The sequence below is a fragment of the Barbus barbus genome (genome assembly GCF_936440315.1).
Source record: "Barbus barbus genome assembly, chromosome: 11".
NCBI lineage: Eukaryota > Metazoa > Chordata > Actinopteri > Cypriniformes > Cyprinidae > Barbus > Barbus barbus.
Genome location: NC_136739.1, coordinates 23,678,343 through 23,695,052, shown reverse-complemented (window position 1 = coordinate 23,695,052; position 16,710 = coordinate 23,678,343). Strand labels below are relative to the sequence as shown.

The 16,710-nt window shown below is 36.8% G+C and overlaps 1 protein-coding gene across 1 annotated transcript in view; it reads right to left on the bottom strand.

Annotated features, from left to right (window-relative positions):
* LOC306876901 (low-density lipoprotein receptor-related protein 1B-like) overlaps positions 1–16,710 on the bottom strand; it is a gene marked incomplete at its 5' end in the record, with an annotated part of 297,950 nt that overhangs the window by 21,228 nt on the left and 260,012 nt on the right. The window contains 14 exons of the mRNA XM_079428350.1: positions 1,266–1,388; positions 1,615–1,747; positions 2,679–2,785; positions 3,749–3,881; positions 4,195–4,301; positions 5,819–5,935; positions 8,129–8,248; positions 10,658–10,777; positions 11,292–11,408; positions 13,490–13,583; positions 13,698–13,846; positions 14,192–14,380; positions 14,694–14,893; positions 15,083–15,264. Of these exons, the coding sequence (XP_079284476.1) occupies positions 1,266–1,388; positions 1,615–1,747; positions 2,679–2,785; positions 3,749–3,881; positions 4,195–4,301; positions 5,819–5,935; positions 8,129–8,248; positions 10,658–10,777; positions 11,292–11,408; positions 13,490–13,583; positions 13,698–13,846; positions 14,192–14,380; positions 14,694–14,893; positions 15,083–15,264 (1,891 nt within the window). The remainder of the gene's footprint in view (positions 1–1,265; positions 1,389–1,614; positions 1,748–2,678; positions 2,786–3,748; positions 3,882–4,194; positions 4,302–5,818; positions 5,936–8,128; positions 8,249–10,657; positions 10,778–11,291; positions 11,409–13,489; positions 13,584–13,697; positions 13,847–14,191; positions 14,381–14,693; positions 14,894–15,082; positions 15,265–16,710) is intronic.

The following is a 16,710-nucleotide window of genomic DNA, read 5'->3' as shown; positions in this document are numbered from 1 at the left end:
GGAAGAGCCCTCAGATGTTGGTTCCTTGGAGGGGAATTCCTCACCGTCACCGTAAGACCAGTCCGGCTTAAACAAACGCAAACCTTTAATCATCCCTCTTCTGGTAAAACTTTTAAGATTCGAGGAACGATTTCTTGTAAAACAACCAACGTTATTTATATGTTGCTGGGCTGGGCTACGTGGGGAAAACAAGTAGACAACTCAAAACTCGTATTGCTGAACATAGATGTGCAATTAGGCACTATGACCCTAGAAGTCCATTAGCACAATTTTTCCAAATTTAAACATTCGGTTTCGACAATATATTGGCATCGAAGCAGTTAAATTACCTCGAAGAGGGGGTGATATTAACAATCTACTCTTAAAACGTGAAGCATATTGGATATATACTTTGAATGCTTTATCTCCTAATGGTCTCAATGAAGATTTTGATATTCGCCCTTTTCTTTAATTATTATAAAGATTTCGATGGTAAGATTGACCACATGTTATATTATGTTTTCAATGTTTTGTCTTGGATGTATTTTTTTCATTTTTCTTTGGTTTAATTTTGAATGTTTTGCAGCCAGGTATTTAGTGAAATGTATTTGGTGTTTGTAATTGATTGCTGTTTTATGTGATTTGATTTTTGCCCTTTTCTTATATGATTTGTTGATTGTCCTATTTTTTTTTTGTGGTCATGTGGGCAATCATGTGATTTAGTGTTGTGTGTATATATAAGGGCGTTGTCATGTATGTTCATTGTCTGATGAAGAGCGTTTAAGCTCAAAACGTCACCTGTGGTGAGAACAGAATTAAATACTTCTATATCCCTGGAGCTGTGGTGTGCCTATTTTGATGTTTTCGTCCATAAAAAAAGTAAAAACAATAATATTGTAAAATATCATTACAATTTGAAATAACCATTTTCTGTGTGAATATATTTTAAAATCTAATTTATTCCTGTTATTCAAAGCTGAATTTTCAGCATCATTACTCCAGTCTTCAGTGTCACATACTCCTTTGGAAATCATTCTAAAATATAAATATTTTAGCACTATTTTGACAATTACCCTTATGTTGGAAGCTGAAACCACTAGAATAAGTGATGTATTTCATTTGTAATTCAGTCAGTGACCCTTACATACAAACAAAGTTTAACATCAGAAAACTTAAATTAAAGAGTTTTGCCCAGCAACACAAGACTTTCAATTCTGAATCAGTTTCGCAAGCAAGAAGCGCCACCATAGGTCAAGCAATTCCACTGGGAGAGAAAAAAATCCTACCGCACATCTCGGAGACTTCATCAGAGTTGTCTCCACAGTCGTCCTCACCATCGCACACCCACACGTGCAGCTTACACAGGGTGTTGTTGCAGATGAACTCATCGGGGCGACAGAAGAAAGCATCTGAATAAACAACATCAAACTGGTGTTAAACTGCAACACATGGATATTTTGCTGAATTAAACAGGGTTATGACAACCTGAGCGAACACATACATTAGTCAAAACTATGAAAACTGCCTAAGAAAAGATATATTAATTCACTAATATAGTATCAATGTCATGTATCAACATAAAAGATTCTTAAATTTTTTAAGTACTGTTGCTGATTTATGGTGAAGTCTTCATACCATGACCACAGTTCTCTTCATCGCTGTGATCCACACAATCGAACATGTCATCGCAGCGCCATCGTTTAGGGATGCAGTGAGCATGGTTTTTGCACAGAAACTCATCTTCTCTGCACTCTTTGACACAGTCCATCTGGTGTGAAAACAACAACGAAAGCCCAAAATACTTTCAAGAGGAAGACTTCGCTGCACTGGTGAAGTAAAGAACATCTCTGTTTCCATGGAGTCAAACATGAGTCCAATATACAAGATGTTCAAAAAATTTAATGTTTCCAATACATGCATGTTTATCTCACAGTTAATTAAAAACAATATGCCATCATATTATTGCTTGTGTGATGCACATATCATCAAATACGAGCTTCTGAATGCACATATGATCTCTTGTACTAGTGATCTATGTATGTCTTCAGTTTTGCATCTTTTGATTACTGTATCTGATTAAAGTCATTAATAATTCCAGTGTGGACTGTCACATCAAGGCTGTAACAATTAAATGATCAATCTGCTCTACACTGCTGAAAAATCCATCTGAAAATAGTTTCAGTCGTAGCTAGTTTAGCTGATTAATTAGCTGATGGGGCTAAGGTCAGTTTGTGAGACCATCACTGTCAACATAGTTAAAACTGGTAAGTAGGAAACATTTGAAATTATAATTTGCTTTCTTAATCCATGTAACTGGTATTATTGTGCACAATTCATCATCAAAATTCTTGAGTGAAACATAATAATTTGCTCTGCTGCTGATCTACTTTCCTTTTAGCTGAACCCCTCTTATTTTGTTTCACTCAGTAATATTTCAGATTATGGAAGTAGAATGGGTTTTTAATGATTTTCATGTTGATTTTCATCTTGAATTGACTGACCAGTTTGTCTCCTTTTAAATGCTTTGATCTGTTTTTTTCCAGAGAGGATTTATAGTGGCTGTTTGTATCTCTCTTAAATCTTTTTCCAATATATCTACTTGTACATGTCTTTGTTTTTGTTTCATGACTGCACTTGTGCACAGTTTCTGAGAGAGGAGAGCTTGATGTAAGGTGAGAGGGTCTTGCTAGAGGACTGACCTCATCAGAACTGTCCAGACAGTTGTCATGTCCATCACACCTCAGGCTGGCAGACACACAACCTCCGCTTGCGCACACATACTCATTTAGAGAGCAGGAAGGAAGCACTGCAAAACAGATGACGGGTAAAAATCCAACATCACATACAAATACATACAGATTAAGTAGGTAAATTGTGTCACCTACTTCATCTAATATACCATGCATACTTTTAGCATTTGACCTATATAAAGTTGTTTTTATGTCATTGATGCTAAAAATCAGTTTTTCTTTTTTGCACGTCTATCGGGATAGCAGGGAAAAATGTTTTATCCTGGTCTAAATATATGTATCAACCATGATAATGAATTCTCGATGTATTAAACATATAAATTACGTAGCTAAATGTAAGGTCAGGTAAGGTAATGAATTATAACATTTTTCTAAACCTGTAGCTGTGGGGTAAAAGGTACCAGATTTTGTAGCAAAAAAATAGTACACTTGTATTTAAAATAGAAATACTATTATAAAATGTTAAAAAATTGTTTTACTAAATTCAGATAATCTGATTAATGTGCAAAAAAAAAGATTTCAGAATTGGAATGTGACACGTGTTCGTTCAAAAAGCAAAATGCACATAAAATATTAAGGCATCGAACCTAAGTTCTTAGGTTAAATTAAACTTTAACTAAGTAAACACACTAGAGAGCTGACTAAGGCGCTTGTGTTTATTATGCACAAACTTTCTGAAAAACAAAAAGTGAGCTACAGCATTTGAACTTATCAGACAATGTAATCATACAACATTTAAAGCTGAAAAGTTTATTTTCCCAGTGTCTCCCATCCCAGGTTAATGTGCAGAGACAACCATAAGTAAGTCTTTTATAGGTTTTATTAGACAAAAAGTGCTATGACACCAGCTATGACATAATGTTTGAGAATCTCAAGCACTGGTGCAATGGCGTGAGTTTGGAGCTGGACTATGAGTTTGAAGGGGAATGTTTAGGGAAATAATTGGAAAGTTGTGTAATGTTAGTGGTGCAGAAATGATACACTTCAGCTCTAAAGACCCCCACATCTGATAAAATTACCTGTTCCGAAGCAATTTCTCTCATCTTCCCCTGTCTTACAGTCTTCCTGGCCATCGCATAGCCATTTACGAGAGATACAGAGATTGTTGTGACATTGAAACTGATCCTCTGCACAGTGAGTCTCGCAATCCTTCTGAAAATGCACAAAGCAAGGGGAAACTTACTACAGTGTCGTCTCAAACTTCAGTTTGTATCATTTTTATTATTTTTGGGCTTGTCACTTTAATACTCTGGTAAACAGTCAGGACAGAATTTCGAGTTTTGTAAATCCCATTTAAAAAATCTTCATGTCTTCATGACTTGCTGATGAAGCCATAAGAGTATGAGGACTAATGTTGTATGAAAACTAAGATTAAACAGCTTTGAGATAAACGGTTCGAAGGGAATGTCTGAGAATATAAGACAACTGCTGTGCTGTCCTCGAATGACATCCAGCATTCACTGACCTCATCTGAATTATCAGCGCAGTCATAGTCACCATCACAACGGAAGCGTGCTGAGATACAGTCCCCACTGGCGCAGGCAAAATCCTTATGATTACAGGTCACCGGCTCTGAAGAGATGAGAGCAGAATAAGACAGCTAAAGCGACACAGCTACCCTGACCGTGCCCTGTGAAGCTGTCCGCATTGAAAACACTAAAGTAAACCTTCGCAGAGGACAGCAGTGAGGCAACAAGAGCAAATCAAAACTGCTAAAGTGGCCTCACACTTGGGCATGAACTGGCATTGTACCATCTGTTACCAAGGTTCTTGAAAGTTTGCCAAGAACTTAAAAGGAGCTATTTGCAGACTAATCAGCAATTAGAACATCTAAAATGACTGTTCTTGAAGAGAGTCCACAGGCTGTAATGGCTGGAAAAACAAGTTGGGTGGTTAGAAAAACTGTTAATATAAACTGTTTGAAATTGGTTGTTGATTTAACAACATAATGTACAAGAAAGGGCCATTAAAGCAAAGGCATTTTGAACATTATACATGCTCATTATTTACTCAGACTCCTGTAATTTCAAACCCATATGCTTGTATTTTTTACCAATCATTTTAAAAGCACGGAAAAAAAAATCAGCATATAGTTTTATTCAAAAATGTGGAGTTTCTGAAAGAAGTCTCGTATGCTCACCAAGACTGCATTTATTTGATGACAAAATACAGTAATAACAGCAACATTATGTAGTATTACAATTTCACCAGTTATTACTTCAGTGTCACAAGATTCTTCAGAAATCATTCTAATATGCTGATTTAGTGCTAAAAAAAATAATTTCTTATTATTATCAATGTTGAAAATGGTTGTGCTGCTTAATAATGTTGCAAATGGAAACTGGAGGAGATCTGCAGGATTTGAATGCTATTTCATTTTTTTATCTTCCAAATGTTTATTTATTTTTTTTAATCTGCAAAAATGTCATTGTATTATATAGTATTAACTTGTATAAAAAACAAACAATGATAATATTACAATGATGATACTATAATGAGGATAAACGCAAATTATAGTATTAATATTTATAAATAGCTATTAACAACAAATAATCTAAAACTAATATATAAAATACTAACATTTATATTAAAATAATGAACTAATTACATAATATTTTACTTAATTAAATAAAAATCTATATATATATATATTTATAAAAAAAATATTTTAAAGAGCATTTACATATTGGAAATTTCCTCCAGTTTCTAATTACCATGGGCTGTCAAATCACATAGATTAGATTTTTTTTTCCTCCTGTTCTTGTTTTTTTGTCTTTTTTGAAGTTTGACAGACCATGATTACTACAAACAGTCGTATGGAAAGAACATACATATGGGTTTGGAATACAAGTAAAAAATGACATGGCATAAAACACACATAAATAGCTGATCTTTCTTTCTAGCAATGTGGGCAAGATCAGAAGTGAACAGACAAATGGTAAACAAACAGACAAAAATAAATCTTCAAATAGTCTGCGAAACTGGCCTCCGGAGAGCCCACACAACGTTTCTTGACAGTTAAAACAATTTAGTACAAACACGAGTGTGGAAAAGGCTTTATTGTGCTCAGAGAGATGAGAGCGACTCACTGCAATGCTCCTCATCGGAGTTGTCTCCACAGTCATTCTGGCTGTCACATCTCCAGTGGTCCGGGATGCAGTTGTTATTCTCACAGCGAAATTCATGAGGTCCACAGGTCTTTTCATCTTTTTCATCAGACACAAACAAACACACAGATGAAAATGGCTTCAAAAGTGCATGAATATTAATGCAGTGCTACTGCATTTCGACACGTAATCATCATTTCCTCCGGGTTCTGGGCCCGGATCTGACACTAAGTTCAAAACATGCCCACATTCAAGAGGCTAACGCACCATAAGATGAGATACCTGACTATGCTGCCGATAGCTTCCATCCTCAATAACCTGAACACTTGACACGTAACATCAAACACTTTGTCACCTCGGCACAATCGTCTACGATGAACATTTCTGAAGGAGCTCATTCTTTTTCCAGAGTACAAGTAGTGTTTATGTTATATAACCGAAGAAATTTCTGAGGTGTTAGAACCCAGATAAATTGTTAATGTTACTTTTGGTTACATGCCCCCCCCCCAGCAACAACATCAGCGTGCAGTATAGATCTTTAATAGACCTTTAAGTCTAAAATTTGAGAGTTAGACCTCTTTGTCAAGGGAATCTTCTGATGAATCATTAATGAGGTTCAAAAGACTATGGCTCTGATCCAAAACTTTGTGAGCTGCTCACAAACAGTAGACAGCCTATTTAAGGCATGTTCCAAAAGGCACTTTTATCTTTACCCTTTCATAAAACTTACTGTTAGGCTTTTGAAAGTGTACAGTACATACTGTATGTTTATAGTGTAATGATTTTCATAATAAAAATAATAATACAAAATTAGATAGAAAAGAGATAGAATAGATAGAGCTAGTGAGGGTCAAGTACTTATTATTATTATAATAATTAAAAAGAAAACAAGTATAATAGAAAAAGAAAAGAGAATCCTAGTGTTAGAGGGTCATTTATTATTATTTAATAAATAAAAAGAAAACAAGTAGATAAAATAGAGTTCTAGTGACAGAGGGTCAAGCGTAGATGGAAGAGACTTTTCTTGAATTCAATACATTCTAAATGAATGAATAAACACATTCAATAAATTTCATAATACTGACATTTCCTTCAAGACTTGTCAGAAAATATGAGATTAATTGCAATTAATTTATTGTACTGAGGTGAAATTTTATATAAAATAGAGAATTTTATATTGAAGACTACATTACTATGAAAGTTTGGGGTCATTAAGATATCTTGATTAAAAAGGGACAATAAAGACTTTCTTTGTTTAAAAAAATAATAATAAACCTATTTCATATAAATGCTGTTATTTTGAACTCTATATTTATCAAATAATCATGAAAAATGTATAAATGTTTCTACATAATATAATAATGCATAACATAATAATTTCTGAAGGATCACTGAAGATTGGAGTATTAGCTGTTGAAAACTCAGCCTTGCCATCACAGGAATAAATTACATGTGAAAACATATTAAAATAGAAAAAAAGGTTATTTTAAATTATAATAATATTACTGTATTTACTTTATTTTTGATCAAATACATGTAGACTTATTTCAAAATGTCAACAAATCTTACCAACCCCAAACTTCAGAACTTCTGTATTTTTTAAAAGTAAGAAAAAACTCTGCATATCATATTGCGTTTATTAGAACATCACGTATTTAGCTTAGCTACATGCTAAAGGGAAAGTCTGCTGAAATCAACTGTGAGTGAAGTCTCCTGCGTGTATGCAGCCTGGAGTTGCTGCCTAAGTAGAGTGTTCCAAATCTGTCATTTACGAGGTTACAATTCAATTAGGATTCTGTCCTAGAAGGAAGCTGCTTATAGATACATTTAGGTGAACCTCTACTGTATATTGAAATTTTTCACTATAGATCAAATGATTGGTACTAATAAAATGAGGTACACAGCTTGTTTGTTCAATATAGAATATAGAAAAATACTCAAAGCAAAATATGCCTAGCGAACCCTCAGAAATTGTTTTGCCAGTGTATCGCCACTTTAAATGCCTGGAACACATACCCGAGTAAGAATGCAATATGTGAGGCCACCACTGATGTGACACTGTCAAACTAAATCAGGCATTCAGGCAACAAAACAGGCCCAGGGGAATTGTTACAAGCCACAGCTAATAAAAGTCGAGTGGTTCATGATTAAAGCTGGCCTCACTCCATCAGAGAGAGAGAAGACTCTGGGAGCATACAGAATTGACATTAGCCCCAATCAGACTTTCAGACGGGTCTGCGCGTGTGGCTGACCGAGGCTCTGATTTGCGAATAATAACTGGGGCTCACTCACCACAATTGGCCTCGTCAGAGCCGTCAGCACAGTCTGGGTCTTCGTCGCACACCCAGAGCTTTGAGATGCAATGCATGGTGGCCTTGCATTGGAACTGGTCTGGAGAACATGTGCTCTCAGCTGGAACATTAAGGCAGACAGAAAATAGCAGGTTATTTATAAGGCCAGTGAAAAGCTATTGTAAGAGTTTGAGGAAAAAAAAAAATATTCAAAACTTTTGGTACTTGTAAAGGTCATACATATGATTCAATAAAGGAAGTATATATATATCTTCACTTTCTTTACAATATGACAAGATCTTCTGCAATTATCGTCCAAGAATGGAGGAAATGACAACCTAGAAATGTTAGTCAAGGCTGATCATAAGGTCAAATGGGGAGTGATATATGGCATTTTTTTCAGCTACAAGTATATTTAGGTTTCTTTTTTTTTACTATGACTAAAACATTTCAATTATTTTTCTGTATGTTGTATGAAGTTCAAATTAAAACCCTTTTTTTAAATGCCTAAATCAGGGGTAGGCAACGTTGGTCCTGGAGTGCCGATTTCCTGCAGAGTTTAGCTCCAACTCTGAAAAAACCTCACCTGCCTGTAGCCCGAGGCTGTATCCGAAATCGCCCCTATACCCTCATTCACTATTCCCTACATTAGTCCACTCATACAGTTCACCTGAAGGAGTGAATGAAAACGAGTGAGTGAATTCTGACACTGAGTGCACCGGAAAGACTGCCGCTTTTGCATAGTTTGCTTGCTGTTTAATAATAATTTGAAACGGGCAGCTCCAATAGTAAGATTAAAGGAATTATCTTTAACTCTGTCACGGAAATTATGTAAACCCTAATAGTCAAATTACAATTAATTTGTACTTGTGTTGTTTTACGCTGTGGACGAGCGCTTCTAAAATGGATGATTCAGCTGCAGGCGCCATCTTCTGGCGAGACGTGGGAATTCATTCGACGCGCGAATCTCACAGTGCATTATGGGGATTCTCTAGCCGTTGAGTGTACATGGGTTGTAAACTCGTTTTTGCGGTGCATTGTGGGATTGAATGAGTGCACTCGAGAACGTCCACTATGGTTTCGAACACCACTTAAAATAGATGTCCCCTCAAACAGTGCACTATTTGAGGGTATAGGGGACGATTTCGGGTACAGCCCTAGTAATTCTAAAGACCTTGATTAGCTTGTTCAGGTGTGTTTGATTAGGGTTGGAGCTAAACTCTACAGGACAGCGGCACTCCAGGACCGACGTTGCCTACCCCTGGCCTAAATCATATACCTTTGCTACTTTTAAAATTTACTTCATGTATTGACTCAGGCCCAAACTTCACTAGAAACACTCAAAAATATTAATATATTCATACATAAAAAAATTACATTAGCCTCACAAAGTCTAAAAAACATGTAAACAATTTTAATGTTTATTGTATTAAAATATTTATGGCTTAAATTGAGTTTTACACAAATGACCTCAGTTTCCTCATTTGTGACTGTCAGGATCCTGGACTGTTTTGTGTTTTTGCTCCTCATGTGTTCACTGTGACCCAGTTTCTCCCCAGTCTGATTGTGTTAATTTGCTCCAGGTGTGTCTTGTCGTCTTCCCCAATTACCCTGTGTTTATAAGCCCCAGTCCTTTCAGTTAGTGTTTGTCGGTTCTTAAACGTCATTCCTTGTGTTCCTGTGTCTCCTACGTGTGTACTATTAAAAATCTTGTTTTGTATTACTCCTCGCTCCTTCGTTCCTTGCTTCCTGGTCAAGTGTGACAGTGACCTTGACCAACAAGTTTTCCACAATCTCAAATTTGTGTTTTTGGATATCAGGCTGGCAAAAGTTCCACAGTGAAGTTATGCACACTTGAGATGAAATATGAAAAAGGTGAAAACTGAAGGTAAAAGAAAAATCTAGTTGCTTTTTTTAGAACAGGATTTTCATTGTCTCTAAATCTGCATGAAATTATGCTCAATTCATTATTGTAATAACATATTTAAATGTTTATTTTGGATTCATAAAATAAAATGAAGCTTAGCGAGACAAAATGTCTGCCATTTAAAAAAATAAATAAAAAAAATCTTTATTTCCACCACAGTCATTTCCAAATGAGATGTGGTGAAAATGTCCATGATGAATCAGAAAAAAAGAAAAGAAAAAACAAACATGACAACATTTGTCTGTAACACACTGTGCGGTAACATTTAGTGTGAGTTTGAAACAAAGCTTATAAACATTTCTACTCCAGGTGATTTTATTTCTCACTGACAAGTATTGCTACCTTTCCCAGGAAAGGGCATTTTCTCTCAGAATACCTAATAAGCACTTGGCTAGTCGTTTAGCTTCCAAACCAGCCAACTCGTTTGGTGGGATAAAAGCCACATTTGAGATCTGTCAGTCTGAATCATTAAATTCACAAGGGAAAAGCCAAATTTGGCAGAGTTCGAACACTTCTGTCACAACACCCTTTAGTTTACGAGAATGAGTCCCATTATTGTCAGGGGTTAATGAAGGGAGCAGAAAGTGTCATGGCGTAGCTTACGGCAGTCTGTCTCGTCTTCGCCATCCCCGCAGTCGTCCTGTCCATTGCATCGAAGATTTAATGGTATACACTTCTGCTTTCGGGTGCACTTGAACTGGCCTGACAGACAGATGTATGTATCTGCAAATGGGGGGAGACATTACAGTGAGAAAGTACCGTTAGATACACCATCAAGCTGGATCAATGCAGCACGATCATCCATATTCCAACTGAATTTGGTTGCTTCAGAAGAGACGGGATGCAAGAAGTGATGATTTGCAGAAACAATATTATTTGTGTTAAAAGCACTAAACGTCTCGAATCTTACATCGGTGTTGGTCCAGTACATCCCAATTACGATCGTTAAATGACAAAACACCCTGTACTCTTTTCTAATACTTCTAAAGTGCATATTGATCGTTTGATAGCAGCAAGAGTCTGTATAATTGAACATTCAGAGACAGCTGTGCTAAAGAAGATTTGTTGCTGATGAAAATTCCAGGCAGAGTTTTCTCGCTTGTGCTCGCCACATGTTTCACAGGAACTGAATTCTACAAGGGAGTCCCGATAGCCTTGCACAGAGAGAAAAAGCAATGGATCTGTCGATAAGAACATGGCATTTAAGAACAGCTTTCATATGTATTATTCTGCTCACCACAGTTGGCCTCATCGGAGTTGTCCCCGCAGTCATTCTCTCCATCGCAGATGAAGGGAGGTAAGGCACAAAGGCCAGTGCCACACTGAAAACGCCCAGGCTGGCATTTAAATTCCGCTGCAAAAATGATGATTAACAGTGAACTCCGGAGGATTCAAAGCAATTTGCACATAGGTGTGTGTTTTTAAACCTGAGCTGTGTGAGGTTGCCTGAAATGGGCGAGTCAACCCACGTTCCATTATTTCTCTAAAAGCACTTCTACGATATTTAATGCCCCCTGCCCTTTAGCGAACAACAGAGGTTCCACCTTTTAACAGCAGCTATTGGCAGCCTGTCATTTTCTGTTTGTACTGCTCAAGTGAATCACCAAGCCACAAAGTTAATCTAAAAACAAGCTCACTGGGAAACAAAAATGAAAGAGCGAAGGTTCCTCCTTTTGCACGACTTAAAGGTAAGTCTACCGTGAAGCTGTGAACTAGTTCATCTTCATACTGTTTGTAACAGCACTGGCATGTGATAATATCAGGGCCTATTTTAACTGGTGGGAATGGCAGTTTTAGAAATGACTAAATTTGCCCTTCTCTACTTGTTTGGAATGTAACCACTGCATTTTGTTTTGCTACGCTGCATTGTGATACTGTCGTTGGCTGTGTAAAATGTAAAAAGTCATTACTTTAAAGCTGCAATGTAATCGAAGAACCAACAATTTTTTTTTTCCATACTGTGATGCATATCTAGGTGAAACAGATTATTGAAAAAAAAGTTCAAGGTTTTGTCCATCGGTTGTTCATTGGATGACAGTGCAACTGCTTCATTTGCGATTAGTAAATAGATGTGTGCAAACTGTCACACTTTATTTTAAGGACCAATTCTCACTACTAACACCTTTGCCTCAATAGACTCCTAATTTGCTGCTTATTAATAGTTAGTAAGGTAATTGTTAGGTTTAGGTATTTGGTATGATTAGGGATGTAGAATATGGTACTAATAAACAGCCAATATGTTAATAATAGGCATGGTAATAATCAACTAGTTAATAGTGAGAACTGGTCCCTAAAGTGTTACCATGCAAACTGTAAGATGTATTTAGGAGCAAATTAGTGAATAAAAAAGTCCCTATGGGAAAAATTCAGTTTTGTGAAATTTAAGTCATAAAAGTTCTTAAATATCTTAAATTATCATTTTAAGAGTCCTTACATTTGTGGATGGAAAAACAGACGTAACGATAAAGCGTAATGTGATTACCAAAACTTCAAGTCTGTGATTTAATTAAATAAATGTAAGTGCCTCACATTCAAAGTAAATATGTGGCGCTTTGCACATTCTACAAGCTCGCAGTTTTAGAGGAGTTTGTAATCAATAAACAGTTGAATTTTTTCCTTGGAAAAAATATGCATCAAATCCAAATTAGTTTGCAGTCAATTGGCAAAGAGGCAGGGTTTATGTGGACAAAATGATTGGAGAAGTACTGTATATCACTAGTGAAATCTGTTATTTCACCAAAACATTGACATATGGCATTCTGACTTCAAAGTCAAAATGTAAACGTAAAAAACAAAAAAGTGAGTAAATAAATTAATATATATGCATGGATGACTTGTTCACAATAAAATCAATAAAAAGCATTTTAAAAAATGAATTTCCATTTCATGCTGACTTTAAGACCAAAAGAAGCTTCTGCCAAGCAGTTGTTTTGAACGAACACGCAAACAATAAACTGTAATCCAACATGGTTTGTGCTCATCTTCTAGTCTTGCCTTTCAGCAAATCAGAACATCACATAATGCAATTAATATTCATGACCCAAGTTAGAGTGCAGAGCAGCTTACAGAGAGCCATCTACCATGAACAACAAAAGAAAAGCAAAGTTGTCTGGCAAAAAACAGAATTTTTATAATCAGAGTTGTGACAAGGCCTTCCTATTAAACCTGTATGATAAAAACATGATACTGCTGACGTTTCTTGAAAGATTCACTTTAAAACCGTTCTCATATGCATGTAACTGTAGCAACTAGGCTTATAAAACAGAGTCATACTTATAAAGAGAGGCTGATGAGATTTATAATGTGCCCCATGCACTTTTTGAATTGTTCTTAAAACCCCTGGTCACGACACCGCATGAATATTATAAACTGTTCCAAACAAAAACAACAGTGCAGGCAGTGTAGGCTGGGTAACATTGGAAGTTAAGCACTCACGGCAATCTGCAGGCTCATCAGACCCATCACCGCAGTCATCTACTGTATCGCATTTCCACCAGAATGGGATGCACTCATCCGTTCCACAGCGGAACTGCAAAACAAGTCCACCGCATCGGAAAAGGTCAATCAGTTATGGGTAACACAAACTGGAACAATCATTGCAGTTCCGACTAATGACATGGAATCATCATTTTGGCATACAGACCTGGCTGGCTGTGCAGTTGGACAGGCACGTCTTGTTATCGGCGGCCAAGTAGAAGTTAGTTGGGCAGGCGCACTTGTGACCTCCACCAGGAGAGAGTAAGCACAAGTGGCTACAGCCTCCATTGGCCACTTGACACTGGTGTTTAGGGACTGGAAAAAGAGGACAGAAATGGCTTGTAATTAGGTCATATTAAAATAATATTTATGTAGCTCTTGCCATATTGTATATGACCTGAAAAGGACAATAACACATCATAAAACTCTTGCAAAAGTGTTCATAGAACATATAATATAATCATTTTTTATAAATTTATATACATTAAATTTTATTATAAATTGTTGTATGGAGCACATGCACATCAATCCTTCAATCCAAGATTTAAGTCTCTATAAATGGCAAGAGCTGTGTAAGAATGAGTAAATATCGAGATAATTAAAATTTTTGGACAAACCAAGTGTAAAATGAATAAAATATTTATTTGAAACAATCTCTACCTTCAGGCTGGCGCAGTGGGTGGTATACAATGACAGACTTAATGGCTTGCCATGAATTCAGGAGCTCCACAGCATGAGCACCGGTGGTCTTATGAGCTCGACGGAGAGATTTGGACTTCCCGTCAGTCCAATAAATGAAGTCCTCAAACAGCGTGAGCCCCATCACACCCTGGATGTGGTCGTGAGGAACTGAGGTAGAGAGTATCATACCATGTAACATCATTAAACTTGCATTATTGCATTCATAATTGATTTAGTCATTATCCAACAACTTTCAAATTTACTGTTCTCTAGTCTAACTTTTGAGAATGTACTGTAAGTACAATGGCAGATCTTTAATGTTATACTTGTTTTTTTTTTTTGCAAAATTCCACACATACACACAGATGATTGTGGCCTTGCATTATTATACTGTTGAAAGGCTTTATTGCGGCCTTGTTATGGTCCACTAATCTAATACATGAAAAAAAAAAACAGAACAAAATTACGACTCATTTTGTACCCCGGTGCCTCTGAGAACCATCCATGTTGGCAAAAAAGATGTGATTATCATCAGCCCAGTAGATTCTCTTGTTTGTGTAGTCAATGGTTAAAGCTGAGGGGCTGTAGATTTCTTTGTTCACAATAAGGCTCTGGCCTTGGCCGTCCATGCCAACTCGACCGACGTGAGGGTTTTCACAGCAGTCAATCCAGAACACATACCTGAGGAACAGAGTGTGACCTTCATTCATGAACTCTCATCACAGTTGTTTCAAGATGAGATTAGCTATTCTCATTGTTCTGGAGGTCTATGCATTCGTTCTTTTTCTTGTGACAAAATAAAGTTTCCCTGGATTGATGGTGCTGAAGTAGAAAGGTTACTGTGCAAATTTGAAAAGGAAGCATTTGTACCCGGTTTGAGCATCCAGAGCTAAGTCCGTTGGGTTCTTCAGGCCAGAGCTTACTAAGACAGTGGGGTATAGACCGTTAGATTTGGATACTTCCAGCGTCTTTCTCTCCACATCGCACCAGTACAAGTTCTTCCCAATCCAGTCCACAGCAAGCGCACTTGGCACAGCTGTTCGGTGAACAATCTAATAAAGCAAATAAGAGGCATTTAGATCAGTCACTATAATCTTATCACATAATATTACTTTAATGAGCAAGTAGGATAATGGAAAAACAGGTCATTAAAGTAATAGTTCAGCCAAAAATGGAAAATTCTGTCATTATTCACTCAATTTCATGTTGTTCCAAACCAGTATGGTTTTCTTTTGTCGGCAGAACACAAAAGTAGAAATTCTGTAATCGACGACTAGTTGCTTTTTTATGCAATTTCATTAAAGAGGACATTGTGCTTTCAAGCTTCAAAACAAAATCACCAAAAAAAGTAGTCCATATAATGCACCACGCTGTTTTTGCCCTCTGAAGTCTTTGTTTGAGGAACAGGCTGAAATGTAATAATTTAGAGTCAGTGAGCTGAACCAGATCAGTTATGAATTATGAATCATTCTGACCTGTATGAACTGGATAGTGATTCACTGAAAAGATGTGAATAAAAAGAATGATTCCTTCACAATGGATGACTTCATTTTGCTGAATTTGTGAAATGATTCATTCATGGATCAGAATGATCTGGTCTCCATTCACTGTAATTGCATAGAAAAGAGTGACCAGAATATTCTTCAAAATCCTCCTTTTGTGTTCAACATAGGGTGGCCATATGTGCCGTTCATACGGGACACGTATGGAAGCCCGTTTCCGCCAATGAATAAAAAAATAAACAAGGTAATTGCGACTTTTTATCTCACAATTCTGACTGTTTTTCTCACAATTGCGAGTTTTTGTTCGCTTTTGTTCGTGTTTGTTCGCTCGTTTGACTTGAAGTGTCACTGCGCACCGATCAAAATAGACACCAAGGTATGCGCGAGAGCAATTCGAAAGCATAAGGAGCCATCTGCTCTGCTCTCTATAGCTCTCATGAATGTCACACAACGATCAACCTGCACAGTGCAAACAGCCAAAACCTGTATATTTTAGGCAATATAGAAATCCTGGCAAGGACGCGTCCCGTAAAAATGGCCGGTATGGTCACCCTAGTTCAACATAAGAAAGCAAGTCATTCAGGTCCAGAATGAGTGAATAAATAATTCCTTTAAATTAGTTATTCTATCTGTTTGGTATCGTGCCTGAAGCTAATATGGCATCGCATGCTAATAAAACACAAACTTTGCTGTCCCAACATAGGCTGTCACTTCAAGACATGATAAGCTTTGAGATCTTCTCTATCATCATCATCTGACAGAGCGGTTGTAGCTGTGGCAATTGACAAGACCGCCCCTTCAGCATTAATTTCAGCAAAGCTGAGCTTGAAAAATTCTCTGAAATGTCAATGATTGAGGAACATTTCCCCACTCAGGAAAGTGTCTCCAGATGACAGGATGAGAGAAAACATTAATATTCCGAGTGGGAAAGAAAGAGCTTCTGGTATTCTAGTGATCTAGTCGAGCTCTGATTTGAAGGATTGCCTTGTGTGGAAA